Source organism: Bombyx mori, chromosome 14, assembly GCF_030269925.1.
Source record: "Bombyx mori chromosome 14, ASM3026992v2".
Classification (NCBI taxonomy): Eukaryota; Metazoa; Arthropoda; class Insecta; order Lepidoptera; family Bombycidae; genus Bombyx; species Bombyx mori.
Window position 1 is genome coordinate 1638860 of NC_085120.1, and position 21192 is coordinate 1660051.

The 21192-nt window shown below is 37.1% G+C and overlaps 1 protein-coding gene across 1 annotated transcript; it reads left to right on the forward strand.

Annotated features, from left to right (window-relative positions):
• The first annotated feature begins 1087 nt into the window (after positions 1 to 1087).
• Positions 1088 to 21175, forward strand: LOC101746176 (lysoplasmalogenase TMEM86B). The gene is made up of 4 exons (XM_004922763.5): positions 1088 to 1309; positions 6527 to 6708; positions 8318 to 8699; positions 12673 to 21175. The coding sequence occupies exons 1-4, from the start codon at positions 1289 to 1291 to the stop codon at positions 12760 to 12762; spliced, it is 675 nt and encodes a 224-aa protein (XP_004922820.1). The 5' UTR covers positions 1088 to 1288; the 3' UTR covers positions 12763 to 21175.
• The last annotated feature ends 17 nt before the right edge of the window (positions 21176 to 21192 follow it).

Below are 21192 nucleotides of genomic sequence, written 5' to 3' on the forward strand. Positions count from 1 at the left end.
GTCGACTTAAATTTTATGCAAGTTGCCCCACCGGCCCAACACGTAGACGGAAGTCCAAAGATTTAATGCAAAAATGCGTTAGTTGATAGATAGACCGAACAGTGTAACAGCTGTATGGCGCCAATCTGGATTCTTAATATGTAACCTATTCTTGACTAAGACCTTTTGATAGACACTTTTTATAACTGAAACCCCAATAGAAAAAAGTGTGTAAGCTTCTTTTTCTATTCCACTTTTTATTGAAGTCGTCGTGGCTTAAAGGATAAGACGTCCGATGCATTCGTATCCAATTTTTCTAATAAAATACGTACTTGACAAGTGTTCACGATCGACTTCCACGGTGAAGGAATAACATCGTGTAATAAAAATCAAAAACCCGCAAAATTATAATTTGCCTAATTACTGGTGGTAGGACCTCATGTGAGTCCGCACGGGTAGGTACCACCACCCCGCCTGCGGAACCCGTCGCTTGCGACGAAGGGCTCGACGAGTAAATTAACTCTCAGACACAGCCCACTGAGTTTCTCGCCGGATCTTCTCAGCGGGTCGCGTTTCCGATCCGGTGGTAGATTCTGCGAAGCACGGCTCTTGCTAGAGTTCGTGTTAGCATCGTCGTCAGCCTCACCTAGTTACGGTTACACTGGAATAGCCGCTCCAGGCTACCAGCTTAGGTAGAAAAAAAAAAGCAATATGGCAATAGGCTTCTTGCGATTATTACCTTTGTTTAAGATTTAGCAATAAAATAAACTTTCCATGAAAACAGTTCATGGAGTAATCAGGTAATTGAAGTTGTTAAATTTACTGGACACCGACACACACATTGCGAAGAAATAATGTAACATTTTGGTTCAGAAATTCACAGTCGTTTCCACTTTTTTTTATATTTGCTTGATTGTATCGAATAACTATGGATAAAAAAGGCGGGGCTTAAAAAAAATTAGCCACCGAAAACTTGAAACACAATTTCTGATGCTTAACAATAATAACCTTTAGAGAACAATATTATCAGCTGATCATCGCTTACTAGACGAAAAATATAGCCCGGCAATTTCAAAAACATGCGCAGTGATGGAAAATTTAATAGTCCGGCGTCAATGTTTTCATTCGGTTGGCGTGCAAGTACGCATTCGTCCGCCACTCAAAACAAACACATTTATTTATACTCTTGTTTTGTATGTGCGTGGTGCTATGTGGGGTTCAGTGCATATGCTTCGTGTAATGTCTAGTATAATATCGTGTCTCCGGCTTATCGTGCGCAGTTAATTTCTATAATCGTCGGGAGGGAGAGATGATTTCCCCTACTGCATTGGTACGTACAATGTATTATTTATAAACACTTTTCGCATGTTCACGTCTTCTCTTTGTTTGAATTAGCTAGTAGTTTTAATGTGAATATAGTTAAGGAAAAATATTCTTTATTGTAAAATATATGATGAATTGTGTAGTAAACAAAAAAAAAAGTTTAATGAAACAATATCAAACTGGATTTTTTAAAAATAATTACCGAGTATCACACATCACTAGATAGTTTTCGAATTAACTGTCACTATCTTTCAAAAATATTAAATGTTTTACCTATGTGTTTAATAAGTCTATGCAATAACGCTCTAAACCGTAAATCATTTTATTGGGTCCCAAAAATATAACTTCAATGAAAATGATGGTTACCTTAATCCAGCGGTCGGGGATCTTTTTTAATTATTACCCCAAAATTGTTGTGTAAGTTGTTATTGCCCCATGGCGAAGAACAAAATAAAAACGAAATCGCTTCTTTTCAGCATCTTTCATATTATAGCCTTCATGATAATTTTGAAAAGGAAACAATAACTAAAAATTTACCGATTGTAAAGAAGTTTCACTTCAATATATACTTTTTACTCACAAAAGTTTCACTTTTACCCTGCAAAATGTCATTTTACCCCATTTGGGGTAATTTACCCCGGTTCCACGACCGCTGCTTTAATCCTTTATCATTCATCGAAACCGAAGCATGGTACTAGTTGAGCATTGGTTTGTAGTGACGAGGGGTATAGGCTTATCACATGTGTAGGCTTATCAGCTTCAAAAGTCGTCAATCAGCAAAATATTTACAAAACTGCGTTTTGTTTGGAACAAAATACTTTTGTTTGGAAACAAACGCGCAAAAACAAGTATCTAAACGTGTTTTTGTTTACATAAACAGGTTCAAGATGTCCTTGGCCAAGTTTTAGACAATTTTGTTTTTATTTTATTTTATTTTTTTGTTTTAACGTAATCAGTTGATTTGCCAACTTATATGTTTGGTTCTCGGTCGAAAATCTACGCGGATGTACTTTAGGGACATTGCTCTAAATAGATTGCTTAAATTTTTTCTCAGATAAATGTACATAATATATACGTTACTAGCCGCACGTTAACATTATATTATTTATTGTCATTATTATTAGGGAGTCCAACGCTCATATAAATATTAGCCTATCCATTAAGTACATATATTTTCTACATGGACACCAAGTTTCAAGTCAATCGGATGCATAGTTCAGTAGTTATAACGGAACATACGTAAAAACAACTGTAGATTTATATCATCACTACACAGTATAAAACAAAGTCGCTTTCTTTGTCCCTATATCCCTGTGTATGCTTAAATCTTTAAAACTACGCAACGGACTTTGATGCGGCTATTTTAATAGGTAGAGTGATTGAAGAGGAAGGTTTATATGTATAATAACATCCATTAAATAGTGGAGAAATTAATAATAAATTACAGTTTCCGAAGCGAAGCGAGGGCGGGTCGCTAGTAATAGTATAGATGAGAGAACATCAGAACACCCAAATTAGGCAGACAAAATGTGCTTAATAAATATATTATCTACTGCTGTCGACCACCTTCGAACTATAACCTCTACTCCGACAAGGCGTTCGAGCTATTTGCATGCATAATTAAAGTTTGCGATGTAGGCCGCGTTAACCGGAAAAAAATCTCCTCTTCTACTCATTTTTTCTTTTAATTTCTCTACATTAGTCCAAAATATTTTCGGGATGTATGTATACATAAAGATTTTGGTAGATTAACGTCAATTAAAGTTCGAAAAGCCTTACATCGAAACCACATACAGTCGCCTCAATTTCATGCTTTTGAAGTAGGTGCTGATATTTCCCTACCTATTCGCTGGTAGCCTAAGGGGCTATTCCAGCTAAGCCCGGATGGATAGGCCAGCTCACGGGCTCAACCTGAGAGAATTTGCTAACATTAGCCCTAGCAAGAGCAGTGCTTCGCTGAATCTAGCACCGGATCGGAAACGCGACCCACTGAGAAGATCAGGCGAGAATCTCAGTGGGCTACTTATGCCATTACTATACCACCACCAGAGATCTATACCGATTTTCTTAATGAATGTACTTGAACGAATTCTACATTGAATTAAAAATATTGTGTAGTAAAAATGAAACGTACAAAATTAATAGGGTTATTATTAATAGCGGTACGGCGGATGCATTGTGGGCTTGCACGGATAGGTACCACCATCCTGCCTATTTATGCCACTAAGCATTCAGCTAAGGATTGACCGGTGCCACATTAATTTCATAATACAAATTATAAATCATGCTCATGTCTCAAGTAAGCCGCCATTCCTATTGTGATTTTTATGGTCTATATTAATAGTTTAATACCAGATCGGCTGCGAGTGTGTCTACCTTCTAGATTCTAGAGCGTTTAAAATAGTTAACGTATAAGATTAAAACCTTTTGAATTATGTGAAATGATTCTGCACTGGCAATCTTATCACTAGTGCACAGCGAAACCTTGTAAATGTTAACCTCCTTTGGGTTTATTGAATGCAAGCACCTCACTAGTCTTATTTACACAATATATCGTACGTACTAAATAATAGTTAAGGCAAAACCCACCCAGTGCTCTTGGCGTAAAGTCGTGTTTGTGTGACCCATATAACACGTTTGGCCACTAGGAAATTGTCAATATTACTCGAATCGAACTCATATTTATAACGTGCACAGTAGAGATATAATGGAATAGTATAGAAATATACAGGACTGAAGATTGGTTTAAACTACAGCTTGCAGGAGACTAGGAGATTGATGCTAAGCATCACTGTCAATCTGTTTGTTTGTCCGGACTAATATTCCGTTTTGTCGTTCTCGTCTCTATTCTCTGCGAGAACGTACGCTATTTGTACCACAGAAATTTTAATATCAAGCAAAGTATGAGCTGCTCCGTCCGATTGTTTAAATGTTTATTTATTGGGAAAAATAGGACAAATGACAAATTTAATGCCATAAGGCATATTGAGCAGTTGACCATGTATCGTGACCTATTACGTTAAGCCATGCAGTTAAGAGCCTAAAAGCTTAACATTTTGCTGATGTATAAAAGCGACGGTCAAAAATCATCATCAAGTGGGCAGTATGCCCGTCTACATACATATAAGAGCAATTAAAAAAAAAACTAGGTCATTAAGGAGGAAACGAGGGGAAACGTAAACCACGTATCATCTAGATTAATTCCGTCGTTTTCACGAAGCCTAATGATACGACGGTACATTGTACGAGGCGCGTTGAGCCAAGGATACAAGATGCAGCCAACCGTGAATACCGACAGTGAGGAGTTATATAAAGTGTCGATTTTGTATGTAATAGAACGAATGACCTATTAGGTGCCACTATTAGACAGTGAAGGCCACGACTGACGGGGGGGAGGCGAGGCACGCTCACAGCACTCTAGCGCGCCGCTGACAGAAGTTCTACGAAACTGCAAACCATAGAACGAGAAGTAGAAAAAGACAAACGGTTGGCAGTGTATCGCGCTTCCAAGCGAGCTGGTTGACCAGCTGCGTCTTGATCTCGCTGCCGTACTGTGATGGCTTACGTAGAGTCGTCGACTATGACAACTTCGTCGGCCGCGTGTCCATGGGAAGACCTATCTTTGGTTGTAGTGCTTACCACGGTAATCTCTCTACTACGATCGGTTGTCGGGCAAGAGCGCATTGGGGTCGCTTATTGAGTCTAATGATGGTAGAGTCTGGCCCGTATTGTAATATAATCAGCCGCAGAGTCCCTCATACCCCGCGCGCCCTTTAGGCCCTAAAATTCCGTAGAAGGTACGGCCCCCGGTCCGAAAAAAAAAGTAAAGGGTGCCACTATCAGCAATTAGTTGTCTGTGGCCGGCGTGTGGTCATAACTATTCGTACGTCATAGCCATTTTAGAGGTTATTAGCAGTGTGCGAAATTGCGAAGAGAAGTACAGACGAGTGCGTATCACTACGCGAGGACTCTGTTTTTTTTTTTTTATTGCTTAGATGTGTGGACGAGGTCACAGCCCACCTGGTGTTAAGTGATTACTGGAGCCCATAGACATCTACAACGTAAATGCGCCACACACCTTGAGATATAAGTTCTAAGATCTCAGTATATGTAGTTACAACGGCTGCCTCACCCTTCAAACCGAAACGCATTACTGCTTCACGGCAGAAATAGGCAGGGTGATGGTACCTACCCGCGCGGACTCACAAGAGGTCCTACCACCAGTAAAAAAGTGTGCGTATCGCTACGCGGGGGCTCTGTTTAAGGCTTTTTAGCCGTGCTTCCATAACACAGATGAAATGGTAGATCGGTGCCATCGATTGCGAAACATTTCTTTATTATCTTCATGACTCTATGTATTCAACAACATTCGCACCTCACAGACAGATAAATCAACATTGAAATATAACAGATGGCGATAAATCATAATTCCATAAACAATTCAAGACGTTTTCACAAAGAAAATGTTGATCATATATAAATTTCTATGATAAACTGCGTCATTCAGATTCTAAAAGATCGTAAAAAATACAAAATGTAATAAATAATATTATACATTATATTTTAAATGCGTTCGTTTGAGAATTAACCTCTGCAGAGAATAGTCACGTTACTTATGTCAAGCAACAAAGTTGAGAAATGATCGACTAGCAAAAGGACTGACTTATTTAGAAATGTAAATGTAATATAAATAGTTAAAATAATACAATATACGTAAGCAATACAGATAGGATTAAAAGAGAGGATATAGTTTGAAAATAAGATGATTCTGTAGCTGTGGACAAATGAAACACGAGGGAAGTGGCTACGGTAAACATGGAAAGTCTCAATTGCATTAAACTGTTTCATGGGGAGTGCACTGAGGAATTATTTGAGATGACACCATCATCTCGTTTTAACCATCTCACCGCCAGCCACCGGAGTAGAGTTCATCCATACTACCTGGAGCCACTGCGGTCATCCACAGTGCGTTTCCAGGTGTCTTTTTTACCACTTACCATCCGGCTATGGAATGAGCTCCCCTCCACGGTGTTTCTCAAGCGCTATGACATGTCCTTCTTCAAACGAGGCTTGTGGAGAGTATTAAACGGTAGGCAGCGCCTTGGCTCTGCCCCTGGCATTGCTGACGTCCATGAGCGACGGTAACCGATTACCATCAGGTGAGCCGTATGCTCGTCTGCCTGCTCGGGCAAAAAAACTTACCAAAATAATTATTTGTCTTAAGGTAAAAAGGGTGGGGGTGGGCGGTCGTCTCGTCCCATTCTTCAAATGTGTCTGCGTGTATTTCCTGGCCATGGGCGCGGGTGGGAGCGATCCATCCTTGATCGGCGTGGCAACAAAATGCGCTCCGATACTTTGCCTGCTACTCGTCGTGGTTCTACACCATGGATCCTTGCCTTATGAGAAGTAAGATTTATTTGTTCTTGTTTAATTAACTTGAATGGACAGACCGATTATCGGCCAAACGAGATTTAACCGATTTAAGGAGATTCCTAAGCCTATAATTTATTTCATTAGACACTAGCTTTTGCCCGCGACTTCGTCCGCGTGGAATAGTTCACAAATAATGCTTTATTTTAGAACAAATTTGGTTAGCATAAAAACATTATAGTGAGCCAACCTTAACATATAGACATATGCGGTCGGGGACTTTTTTTTAGATCTTTTAAAGGGGAACAATTCTGTCATACATTATTTTAGCGAAACTTAACCATTTCTGCAGCGCACGCAGCGGAAGCTCTCAAAAGGTAAAAATATCCCCGATTTTAAAACATTCGTTATTGATGCTCCGCTTGTATTGGTCTTAGCATGATTATATAGCCTATACCCTTCCTCGATAAATGGGCTATATAACGCTGAAAGAATTTTTCAAGTCGGACCAGTAGTCCCTGAGATTGGCGCGTTCAAACAAACAAACTCTTCAGCTTTATAATCTTAGAATAGATTAGTATAGATAAGGAACCTAGCATTGTAATTTCCAACGCTAGTGAAGATCTCACGGTGGGTTACATGTCCTCCAAGACAGAGATTAAGGAATACAAAAGTCAACCAGTGCAAAGCATATTATCTGTTAGGTCACATACACACTTTGATAACATAAACAATAAATCTCAACGCGTAACATTATTATCTGAAGCGACTGAATGTCAATTGTATTCGATAACAAAATTTACTATTAATTCTTAAGTTATTTTTAAAGGAAACTAACAACAATTGCCCAATAAAATAGTTTTACAAACCGGAGTTACATTAACAAATTGCATTGTATACGTAAATACGAATAAGTCCTAATTATCAAACCTGATAAGAACGATCATCACAATGACATTTGAATGCCATCGCCGGCCAAGTTCAATAACCGACTTATTTATTGTGACAGTCAGTTCGTTTGTTTTTAAAATTAAACTCGCTTCAACGACCTTGTTATTGGTCTGTAGAAAAAGTCGTAAACTGCTGAAAATACTAATGTCCACAAGTACAGTCATAAGGTTGCCAAGGTTTTAGAACGACAAGATAAATTGATAAGACCAGATTGCTTATGTTCAATTTTTATAGCACAATAGCTGGCCTACCCACCCTTCAAATCGATGTGTACTGCTTGCTTCTCGGCAGAAATAGGCAGGACTGTAGTACCTAACGCTCCGAGCTCAGAAGACTCCCTACCGCCAGAAATTGCGCAATTTTATAGACCAATTAATGTTCTATTTTATATCCCAAAACGGAGTTAAGTTTACTGAATAGAAAATCTAAATTATGAACTGCACAATAAATGCACAACAATAGTACGAAGCACAGTGGAAGGTGGTGTAAAGTGAACCGGAATGGGGAATTTCCGCCACTAAACTAATCGAGAAAGTAATCGAAGCGAAGACATCTAGTGACCAACGCCCGTAAACATTTTTGTTGAGTGCTTGAGTTGCATATCTCTAACTAGTTTATTTGTATTATCTATGATATGAGAGTATGTTTATGATTGACTGGCGCAAAAACAATAGTTAAACGTCTACGTTCACAGAGGTTGGTACGCGCGACGGATCGCGGCCGGTCTGGCTCTATCAGCCCTGGGCGATGCCTTCCTGGTTTGGCCGCAGCACTTCATCGCGGGCATGGCGGCCTTTGCGGCTGCCCACATATCCTACATATCAGCTTTCCGGTTCACCCCGCTCGCGAAGCCATTAGCACCTATCGTCTACTCGGGTTGCGGGTACTACATGACCTTGATAACTCCGCCTGATGGATTGAAGGTGTTGGTACCGGTGTACGGAATGTTATTGAGTACAATGGCATGGAGGGGCCTGGCCAGGGGTCGGGCGGCGGCTGTCGGTGCTGTACTGTTCCTGATATCTGATGCTATACTAGGGTACAGCCTATTTGGAGGACCGGTTCCTTACAAACAAGTAAGATTTATCATTGTTCTTTATAGTAGTATCATAGTATTTTTTTATTTATTGCTTAGATGGGTGGACGAGCTCATAGCCCACCTGGTGTTAAGTGGTTACCGGAGCCCATAGACATCTATAACGTTAATGCTGCCACCCACCTTGAGATATGAGTTCAAAGGTCTGAGTATAGTTACAACGACTGCCTCACCCTTCAAACCGAAACGCATTACTCTTTCACGGCTAAAATAGACAGGGTGGTGCTACTACATGTGCGGACTCACAAAAGGTCCTACCACCAATAAATTATTTGTCTAAATCCCAACAAAGGCTATCTATAAGATCTAATTTCGGTCTGCGCGTAGTCAGAATAGCCCCTTAGGCCACCAAAAATTAGGTAGGGAAAAAAATCTGATAACGAATTATATGATACGGGCTTCCGACTTCCATCACAAACTTCATGAGTTGGCTGTAGTATTATTACCATGATATAACTGTTTCCTCTAATACTCTCCCTCCCCCATCTTGAATGTTAGTAGCGCGTGTTTTGGACCCAAAGGTGTCTCTAGCCCATGTAACGGCCGTGTGCGATCATAACCAAATATGTATGTGCATTAATTGACGGCATCGACATTTTTAACGACACGTGTCCTGGTCTCAAAAACAAACTATAGTATCCATGTTCCTTTGTTTATAATTGATGAGAGAATGTTAAGTAGTTAACTCTTGTTTTCATGTTATTTTTCATATATTTTTTGTCGTACTGTTAACATTTAAATTTAGCCTATTTTTTCGCTGTTTGTAAAGTGACTGTAACATGTCGTAGTGTGTTATAAGAGATTGCTGTACATGCCTGTAACTGCCTTACATACCAGTACTTAATTTTATACATGTTAATTTTAAGCTTGAATGTTTTGTGTGGATGGGTGGACGAGCTCACAGCCCACCTGGTGTTAAGTGGTTACTGGAGCCCATGGACATCTACAACGTAAATGCGCCACCCACCTTGAGATATAAGTTCTAAGATCTCAGTATAGTTACAAGGACTGCCTCAGCCTTCAAACCGAAACGCATTACTCTTCCACGGCTAAAATAGGCAGGGTGGTGGTACCTACCCGCGCGGACTCACAAGAGGTCCTACCACCTAAATAAATTAATAAAATATATTAATTACCCAAGCCCCACTAGTAAGCGCGCGTTCAAAATGGAATGGGTACAAATATAATAGGTTCATTGAAAGTGCCGAGGCCGGTTCCCCCTAACACCGCTGCGCTAAGTACTGTTAAAACAAGTTTTCTGATTGGCAAGTCGGAACGACCGTTGTTTCTTACTCACAATTCGTAGTTTAAAATGTATTTTTATATATAAAGAAAAACCTTTTTTATGTAATCTATACTAATATATAAATCTACAGTGGTTTTTACGGATGTTCCGTTATAACTACTGAACCATGTATCCGATTGACTTGAAACTTGGTATCCATGTAGAAACTACATGTACTTAAAATGGATAGGCTAATATTTATATGAGTATTGGACTTCCTAATAATATTGACAATAAATAATATAATGTTAATTTTAAATGCCCAGCGAAGCGAGCGAGTACGGCTAGTTTTTTTATAAAACCTTTTTAGTTTTTTTTTCAAGGATTTTTCATATACTTAGTCTGGCCATAAATACTGTTACAATAAAAAATAAAAAAAATCTATTGCAAATAACATTTATTACTTTTACAGTGTATTAGTTTAATACATAAATATAAAACAATTTAAAGTATAAAAAGCTTATTCGAAGTGGTCTCCATTGGCTGCAATACAGTCCTTTAAACGTTGAGGCCGTTATCAATAGAAGCACGCACTCTTTCCATGGAAAATTTTTCACTGCCAATCGTACGGATTGTTTTAGGGACTCCAAATTATCATGGCGTTTAGAGCAAGCCGTACTCTCTAAAACTGACCATAAATAATAATCCAGCGGATTAAGATCAGAACTAGACGACGGCCAGTCTTCAGCTCTGATGAAGTCCGTAACGTTCGTTTCCAACCAAGACTGCGTAGACCGAGCTTTATGACCTGGCGCCGAGTCTTGCTGGAAGGACCATTCTTGATTATTGAACATGGTGTTGTTAAGGGCCTTCACTGCCTTCTCAACAATGGTATCTTGATACACTTGTGCCGATGTTTTGATACCTTTTTCACAAAAGTATGGCTCAGTCACTCCTTCGTAGCTAATACCCCACCAAACCATCACTGAAGTCGGATAGTGCCCACGTTGCACTCTGTCGACTAATTGGGAAGCTTCCTTAGAGCTTTGAGCATAAATACGGTAATTTTGTTTGATAAAATGTTGCTCAATTGTAAAAAAAATCTCATCCGTAAATAAAAAAAAATCTATGACCTCCCTTTGCGTACCGCTTTAGTAGTTGTTTCGATTTTACCACCCTATTCTCTTTTAAATTATCAGTTAAGAAATGACCAGTACGTCTCTTATAGGCTACAAGTCCTAAGTCATATTTTAAAATACGCGACATGGTTCTAGGTGCTATCTTCATCTCCCGAGATAAAATCTTTTGCTTTCGGACAAGATTTCTTCGAATTCTTTCCCTTACTGCTTTGACCACCTTTTTCGTACACTGCCTGGACGCCCAGATCTTTTTCTGTCACAAACAGAGGAGGTTTCATTGCACCTATTAATAGCCCGGTACACAAATATTTTACTAATACCAAGCGTATGGAGAGTTTTAAGAATTTCATTTGGCTCCATACCTACATTGTGTAATGCAATCACAGCGATTCGGTTCTCTTTATCACCCCACTCCATTTTAATATCGCAAAATATTGTACAATGTATTGGCACCAAAATGAGAAAACTCAATGAACAATCATATAAAAATGACAGATTCCAAATTCAAATGTAATATTTTGTTTAATTTTAATTGTTACAGTATTTATGGCCAGACTAAGTATAGATTGACTGAACTCACTCTCATTGAGAAAAAAGACAAGTTTAGTTTTATTTAATTCAAGAATAAAATAATTTGTGGAAAATAAAGGCTTTAAATGTTCTTTTCTTAATATTGTACAAAAACGCAATTAAGTCTTTTATTATTGTTGAATCACTTTTAGAATATTCCATATCATTATATATACTATTTCGTTAAGATAGCGAAATAAATGACCATGACATTAGTCTTCGGTTGAATTCAAACTTTGCGCTCTGTATTTAAATGAGCAGTTTTGGCCGAGCCGAGCATCATTAAAATTTAAAAATTCTCATTCGAAGGCTTTTCACATGATGAAGGTGAACATCTTTATATATATACTAGCTGTACCCGTCCGCTTCGCAGGACATTTAAAATTCAACATTATTATTTCTCACCCCAACAAAGTTTTTCATCATTAACGCCCCCGCAACTTGTGTAGGGAGCCCAACACTCATATAAATATTAGCCTATCCATTAAGTACATGTATTTTCTACATGGATACCAAGTTTCAAGTCAATCGGATGCATTGTTCAGGAACATCCGTAAAAACCACTGTAGATTTATATATTAGTATAGATTTCTTATGTGCGTGTGTTTGTCACTGAACTCCTAAACGGTTGGACCGATTTGAATGATTTTTTTTTATACGTTTGGATGGCACCCTGGATCCTTTAGATTCACAAATCAGCCCGTCAGAGGGAGCTGCAGTCGATGTTTCCTAGAAATAATTTATATGGCAAATCAACGTTTGCCGGGTCAGCTAGTTTTAGAATAAATTCAAACTTATTGTCGGTTCCTATCATTTTGTTATTAAATAATTAACATTATAGTTTAGCCACAGATGTTTGGCGGTCAAATAATGTTAGACGCTCATCAGAAAATAGACGAAGTACATAGTTTTAGAGATAGTACCGTCACATTGGACATAATGAAATTGTATCTCCTGAATCTGATAGACATATTATGATGCATTGTTAGTTAAATATTTACATGGCTTTGGTCTTCAAGGTACTGGTGATGTCGACGTACTACCTGGGACAGCTTGGGATAGCACTGAGCGCACTGGATGCGCGGACCACGACGGATCAAACAAGTTAATTTTTTTCGAAAACTGCTCTTCTGTAGATTATGAGGAATGGTTTATTGACTAGTTAAGACCCCAAGTGAGAAAGAACGCGCCAAGTATCAAGATTATTAAATCGGACTGTCTTCCTTCAGAACGAGTGCGAGGAAGAGTTATATCTGAAGTTCAATTAATAATTGGAAATGTTTTAATACGCTTTTATTAGCTTCAGACGTATATGTGTTAGTATGTAACGGAATCTTTGAACATGATTTTGATCCCTTTCAAAACGTTGGATTAACTCGAAATTTGCTATACTTATTAAGGACCGGTGATAATTCAATATTTTTAAAAAATATTGAAAAATAAATAAATTGAAATTCAACTAAAAAAATGAAAAATAAATAATTTTTTACAATAAAATCATTTTTTCTTACACTATTTTTAATTCAAATTTATTTTCTATTTTTAGTTGAATTTTCTATAAAAGCGTATTTTGTTAGTTTTTTTTAACTATTATTGAAATTATTAATCTGTATATTTGCATTACTGGTTCATAGTGATTTAGACCGTATTGCGTGCCGGCAGTGTCAATTCAAGAATACATATTTCTTTACCACTCCTTGTTAGTAGACGAGTTCTTCTGTTCTATTATAAATAATTTATCCCAATAAGTGAGAAGCTATTGGATGCGTCCTAATATTCCGCTTAAAGGCTTCAACAATTCGGTACGCTTAGCCGAATTTATTCCTGTCTTATTTTCATAGGTTGATTTTGTGTGACATTAAAAATCAAGTTACAGCAATTTTCGCCATCAATACGTTCAAAGTGTGTCCTTCATTGGGCGATCTGTCAACATTACGATTGTGAATGATCTGTAGTTTTCACGTTACTCTACTTTCTACTACTTTCACGTTAAAATTACAAAAAATAGTAATTTTTTGTTATATTTTTCTCAAAAATTAATCGGAATCCACGATACTACGCAATCTTGATAAGTTCCATGTGTTTCATATATGGTAGTGATGTCAAAGGTGTTATTTCAAAACATCGATCTATTACCATCACCATCACCACCATCGCGGTAATAGATCGATGTTTCAAAATTAATTTTAAATATATTTAATGTAACTCTATATCGAGGAGTAAAAGGTTATTGGTTTAAGCGACATTTATCTGTGTAATTAAAGGTCCGTTTCATTTGGTATTAGCATCAACAACTTTAAACTTTTAAATGAACTTCAACTATATGTTTACCCCATTTAAATAGCTGAAGCAGTTTTTTTGTTACGATATTTTTTTCAAATTTAAACATTAAACCTTACATAACCTTTTGGCCCTCGATTTTCTATCTGAAGACGATAGTTATTGTTCGAACTACCATGAATGAAACTATAGGCGTGAGGCGCGCCCAACTCACTCCTTCATAATATGGAGGATGTAATTCCATTAAGAAAAAAAAACACAAAAAATAACTTAAAATTCTGTGTTAGTCAAAAAAAAACATAATATTTAAAACTTATTATTTAAATAGTACATTATAATGAACTTTGTAAATTGCAAATATTTATAATGAAAAATGCATATTTAAATATTCGAAATAACATATCAAGTAACATAAGGTAGGTACGCGGACCTGAACTTTGAGTAATTTCTATGTCGGATTATTGCGAGAATCTCAGATTATTCCTAAAAACTTCATTTCGGTGTGTCCATCAGGTGCAATAGATTTATTGTCGAAAAGATCGGTGTAGCTGATTATCGACTTAATTAAAAAAAATCAAACTCTGATTTTTTTTCATACCTATGCTGATGGCTTTGAGAGGCTATTTCAGCTTTTCCGTGTAGGTGAGCTCACAGGGCTCAAACCGGAGTGTTGCTAACACTGGCCCTAGCAAGAGCAGTGCTTCGCAGAATCTACCACCGGATCGGAAACGCGACGTGAGAAGATCCGGCGAGAAACTTAGTGGGCAGTGTCTATGGGCTAATTCACTCGTCGAGCCCTGACCGGTACTTGTGGTACCTAAAAGCACCGTTAATGAATCGGGAGGATCCGTAATGACGTGTAAATCTGCTTATTTGCACTCAAAGTACTGCAAAAGATCAGCGCGCAGTGTAATGAAACGCCCTGCCTTCGGTGTGCATTGCGGCTTCTGCAGTACATAAAATAACTAAAACAACATTATGTAATAAAAATGAATCTTATTGCATATGAATATTAACTACCTTCGACTTAGGTATATTAGTGTAATGCAGCCTTTCCCAAAGTGGGCGATAACGCCCCTTGTGGGCGCTGCAGGCCTAATGGGGGGCGGTAATAAACCCAGAAAAAAATGGGGGCGTTGTGTAGAGGCTTGGGAGGCGATTTGTAATTTCATCTAGGACACTTAGACACCGACTGAGCTCTCGCTATAGTGGTTTATAAGTAGGTGAAGAAATGGAGGCACTAAAAAATAATTTATTCTCAAAGTGGGCAGTAGACAAAGTAAGTTTGGAAACCACTGGTGTAATGTATCGACGCTTCCACTACAAGAGCTATCCTTTCACATCTAGTTCACATCTATATTCAGATTTAGGAAAGTTATTAATATAGTGCAATTGAACCATAGACTTTATGGCCTAAAGTGAAAGACGGTATTTACTTTGAGGAACCAAAAGAGGAAGGCATACATACAAAAATAATTGTTTAAATCATTAAAAGATAAATTTTGTTAGAATGCGTAATGAACTTTATGTTTAAGATAGTATTTACTTAAGTAGATATTTAGGTGTAGACGTATTTTAATCATAAATACTTCCTTTATTTTAATAAAGTTTTTTTATTATTGACATTGTATCTTAGATTAGTATTGTAGAGGGTTTTTTTGTAAAATGTATTTACTCACCGTTTCGATAAAGGTGTGTGCACAAAACGTTCCAATATCACTGAATAGAACAGTCTGTGATATGTTGGTCGATGATATCAGGAACAAAAAAATATTACTAAATTGCGTGTGAAAATAATATGTCCTTAATTACAAATATTTTCGATGTGCGGAAATAATGGATCTGTTTTTAAATTAGGTACTTATAAGTGTGCCAAAATGATTGGTCTCATTTTAAAATTTTCAATTCGTTTTTAATATTTGAATTAAGCGTACGATTTTTTTTTACCTAAAATAATATAAGTAATATAAGTCTGTTTTTTTTTGTATCATGGCCGAGGGAAAACATTCACGTTAAAGTAAACAAAAAATATCGGTGACGATTATAATGATCAAATATTGACATACATATTTTGTTACATAAACATGTAATTGGACAAACTCATTTGATGTATTGTCGTGACTTCACTTATAGATCACACGACACATTCGCATGTTCTCAATTTACGAATATCAGAGTTTGTTTTAGATTTTTAATGACTATCTCATCGTAAAAAGTTTTGGTCACATTTTTAACATCATCTTACTTGATTTACGGGAATTAAAATCGACTGGTGCATATATATAATAAGTGATTCCATACATCAACATACGTTATTATATATTGTATTAATAAGTTACAAATTATAATGAATTGTAAGTTTAATCATGCGATCGTATGTACTTTATTATAATTTTTACGTATTTATCAACGTTCCGACCAATGTCCCTTTTGAATTGTGAAAAACTAAAATTAAGGCACGTAAATTAATCAAAATTTAAGAGGTATTTATACCTCCGAATCTCTTACTAATACGTATGTATATATTCTGGATATTCTTAATTAAATTGGTGGTTAAACCTTTATTAATTCAAATATTATTTTCAAAACTGACATTGACGTTTTTATATCCAAATCTATACATGCCAAGCGAGGCATAAGCTTCGAGCATCAATTCACTTTTCATCTTCAACCTGCACCATGATTATAGTTGATGTTTTCCACTAGAAGCATCCCTCTTGTCTCGTAACGTAAATTTTACTGGTGGTAGGATCTTTTGTGAGTCCGCGTGGGTAGGTACCACCACCCTGCTTATTTCTGCCATGAAGCAGTAAAGCGTTTCGGTGTTGTAATTATACTTGAGATCTTAGAACTTATATCTCAAGGTGGGTGGCGCATTTACGTCGTAAGGGCTCCAGTAACCACTTAGCACCAGGTGGGCTGTGAGCTCGTCCACCCATCTAAGCAATAAAAAAAAGACATTGAAACCCCTGGTTAAGTGTTTTGAACAAATAACGTAATGACGTGGTCATCTCCAAACAAGCATGAAAAGACCTACTTACGATGACAACGACAATTAATTTCTACTATTTTCCAATAGTTTTCAAACACGTATCGTTTGCCTTTGTAAAGAATCAACTCAATTGATTCCAATCAGTCGTTTAATTGACTGAATCTCTCTCATCGGGTCGAATGACTTCAATGAATAAAATGAAGCGTTTAGCTCTCCCTCTCTCTGGAACTAGCAGTATTTTGAAATAATACAATGTGCATTGTAAATATTTTCGGAATACAGGTTGGATTGCTAAAAGAAGACACTTATACAAAGTATAAAACAGTTTAAAATTTTAATACAAAAATAGCGGGGTTTGGTGTCGGCGGTCTTTTGCGACCCAAGCTCTACCGTTAACTCACTTTGTTCGAAGAAGTCCGTGATGCTTAGGTTAAACTTAAGGTGTGAATTAATCCAAAAGTGAGACGGTACGTTGGAGGGTTGAACTCAACTGATATTCTTGTAAATCCAACAGGATACAACATCAGAAACGTATTTTACATTTAAGATGCTTCACGTTGAGATCATAACAACACATAACATACAATGTTTTCCAAAATAGTGTTAAGAAAATTCATCCTCAATATTTAGTGGTCGTGGTAAAAGTCGATGGTACGTGGTGATAGCTACTGCAACTCTTGCGATATGTCTCCAACCACTCCTGTCGGTAGCGCTGCTTTTGTAAAGTTATTTAAATTACTTTGGCAGGATTTTGTGTTTTACACTTTCTTCCTAAATCGTATTGAGTTGAATCTTTATTCCAAAAAGGAATAAGGGTCGTATGAGGTGATGTGGGAGTAAAAAATAGGTTTAACAGGAAAAGCGAGATTTTGGATCGAATTCATTAATGTACCGAACATATTTTAATAGCTTCCACTGCGATCTAATACATAGTGTCTTATAATGACAATTGATTCGTCTAAATTTGTTTTGCTACACAACGTTTTCAATACGGAGTTATTTTCTTTTTGTATATATTTCCCTCTTCTGTATTTCTGATACTTCTGATACGATGACTCTGAACTAATGTTCAGCGAACTAAAAAAGTTATCAAATCATTTTTTAATAAATTAATTCATATAAATTTTGAACATTTAATAATTCTTCTGACGATTCTGAACTTTGATGACTGAACATTAGTTCGTAGAACATTAGTAGACCATTAGTTCAGAGTCATCAGAGTTCAGAGTCGCCAGAAGAATTATGAAATGTTCAAAATTTATATGAATTAATTTACTAAAAAAATGATTTCATAACTTTTTTAGTTCGTTCTAAAACTTAGGACCAAATCAAACTTAGTAGAACAAATTGCTTTTTTTTTCTTGCGAGGTGCGTGCTTTATCTTCATTATAAATTCATCCACCGTGGCAATTGGCATTCAAACCCGAGTGTATGCTAACAAAACAAAATGTTTTGAACGAAATTGTATTTTATAATGTAAAAATAGCTAATATAAATATTTTAATAGAACTTTCCTGTGCATAAATTCCGGTAATAATTATTATCGTTCGCACATTAAATGTCTTATTCGCGACGTTTTAAAACACGGACATATCCCAAATAGAACTAAAAACCTGTTTAGAACAAGAAGTTAAATTTTGTAAATGTATATTTTGTGCCCTTACGTCACTTTTTGATATAGCATATTAGACCTATTTTGTAGAAGGTAATTTTTGAAAGAAAAAAAAACAAAGTTTCGGATGCTATTATTACATTTTAATATTTAACTTTACAACTCAACACTGTCAATCTGGGTCGCACATTATATGACGCGTTTGTCGGAAAAAGTAGGCACTTAGCGTGCGTCGAAGGCATTAACGAAATTATTTTTATTACAGCCCGCTGCCTGCTAATGATTTAAATAATTGTTCTAATAAAACGCAGTAGATATGCTTCGAACAAATTTCTCTGACACGTCTTAAGAAGTACAACCGGACTTAAACTTTAGCGACAATTAGTTCAGTGTGCTTAGTGCGAGTTAACGTTCTCGACAGCGTAAAAGTTAGCTCATATTTGTATGGAATGGAATCGTTCGCCTACGTATGCCGCTAGGGGCGCTTTTTTTTTGGGGGCTTTATTTCAATGTCGACAAACGAAATCGGAATTGCCTTAAATATTTAGAAAGTTTTACACACAATGTTACATCAGCCGAGGGCGGTGGCGGCGGTTGAGGCCATACTTCACAGATAGATTACTCTAAAATGTAATTGAAGGGATTAAACAAGAACTGTGTGCTTAGTGCGAGTTAACGTTCTCGATAACGTAAAAGTTAGCTCATATTTATATGGAATGGGATCGTTTGCGTACGTTTGCCGCTAGGGGCGCTGTTCCAGCTGCATACAAAATTGGGTTAACTTTTACGCTATCGAGCACGTTAAAAAACTCGCACTAAGCACACTGAAGCACGTTTTCCATTAAGACTTGTAATTTTATTTGTGTGTTCTTTGAAGGGAAATTATGCAGTTATTAATATTGACCTCGTGTGTCTAAGTCCAAACCCATCCCGGGTTAGTATCACTGACCGAGAGACAAATAAATGAATCAGTTAATTCCCAAAACAGGATAGATAACCATATATAAAAATTAGTCCTGTGTCGTGATTGTAATGTTTAGAAATACGTTGTGGCTATTCATCGCAAGATACAGACAGATATTACAGAGATCATCGGCAGATTGCGATAAATAACAAGAAAAAAATAGGTATAGATACAAATCAGACCTTACATGCACTGATATTTATTGTAAAAAAAAAAAAAGACAGTTTTTCTCCAAAAGTAGTTTCACTTAAGCTACGTGTATTTTACGAATTGTGCGCACTCAGTAGAAATTGAAAATATTGACTCATAATGTCTGGACCGATTGTCGCTAATTTATTTAATGCAAATAAACTTAAATGTATTATCGTCTCAGCTGTTTAAATCGTTTATTATTACAAGTTTATAAATATAAACGGGCTATTCAACTATATTACGTTATTACTATATTTTATATTTAAATGTTTCCATGCTCAAAAGCGTCCCTAGCCCATGTGTTATAATTATAATTTGCGTTATTATTGGTGGTGGGACGTCTTGTGAGTCCGCACGGGTAGGGTACCACCGCCCTGCCTATTTCTGCCGTGAAGCAGTAATGCGTTTCGGTTTGAAGGGCGGGGCAGTCGTTGTACTGTAAAAACTGAGACCTTAGAATTCATATCTCGAGAAGGGTGGCGGCATTTGGGCTGTAAATGTCTATGGGCTCCGGTAACCACTCACAACAGGTTTTTTTATTAGGTGGATGGACGAGCTCACAGCCCACCTGGTTACTGGAACCCATAGACATCTACGACGTAAAACGCGCAACCCACCTTGAGATACAAGTTCTAAGGTCTCAGTATGGTTACAACGGCTGCCCCGCCCTTCAAACCGAAACGCATTACTGCTTCACGGTAGAAATAGGCAGGGTGGTGGTACCTACCCGTGCGGACTCACAAGAGGTCCTACCACCGGTAAAAGTGGGTCGTGAGTTCTTCCACCTATCTAAGCAATAAAAAAATGTAGCAGGCGTGTGTAATCATTGCCCTAGCGCCCGCTAGTAAGCGCGTGTTCAAAATGAAATAGGTACAAATGTAACGGGTTCATTGAAATTGCCGAGACCTTCTACAACCATCTACAAAATCCTTAACTTTTTTTGGTACACAACTGTGTTATTTTAAATCGAACTTGATCGCCATGTTGGTATAGTTTTTGGTGGACCAAAGTTAGATAGGATTCCGGCTTGATTCTCTTTCGGAGTCAAATATATTTGGAATTTGCTTTATAAGTGTTCCACAACGCAGGAGATAAACCTAACATGCGGCTTTTTTTTTTCCTACCTAAACTGATAGCCTTGAGAGGCTATATCAGCGTCGCCTTAACTAGTAGGTGAGCTCACGGGGCTCAAGCTTGATGACGTTGCTAACACGAACCCTAGCAAGAGCCGTGCTTCGCAGATTCTACCACCGGACCGGAAACGCGACCCGTGCAATATGAAAGTTATATAACTTAGCCTGTTCATATTTAAGAAAGATTTTCGTGAAAAACGAATAAATAGTATGTGAAAAATTAGCTTTTACCATTTTATATGTGTGTCTTCAATGTCAAATGATATGTATTAGAACATCTTTACCTATTATTATATCAAATGTTATTACTATTTATACATTCGTGTACATTAAAGGAACTTTAAAAATACGTTGTCTTTGTTTTTG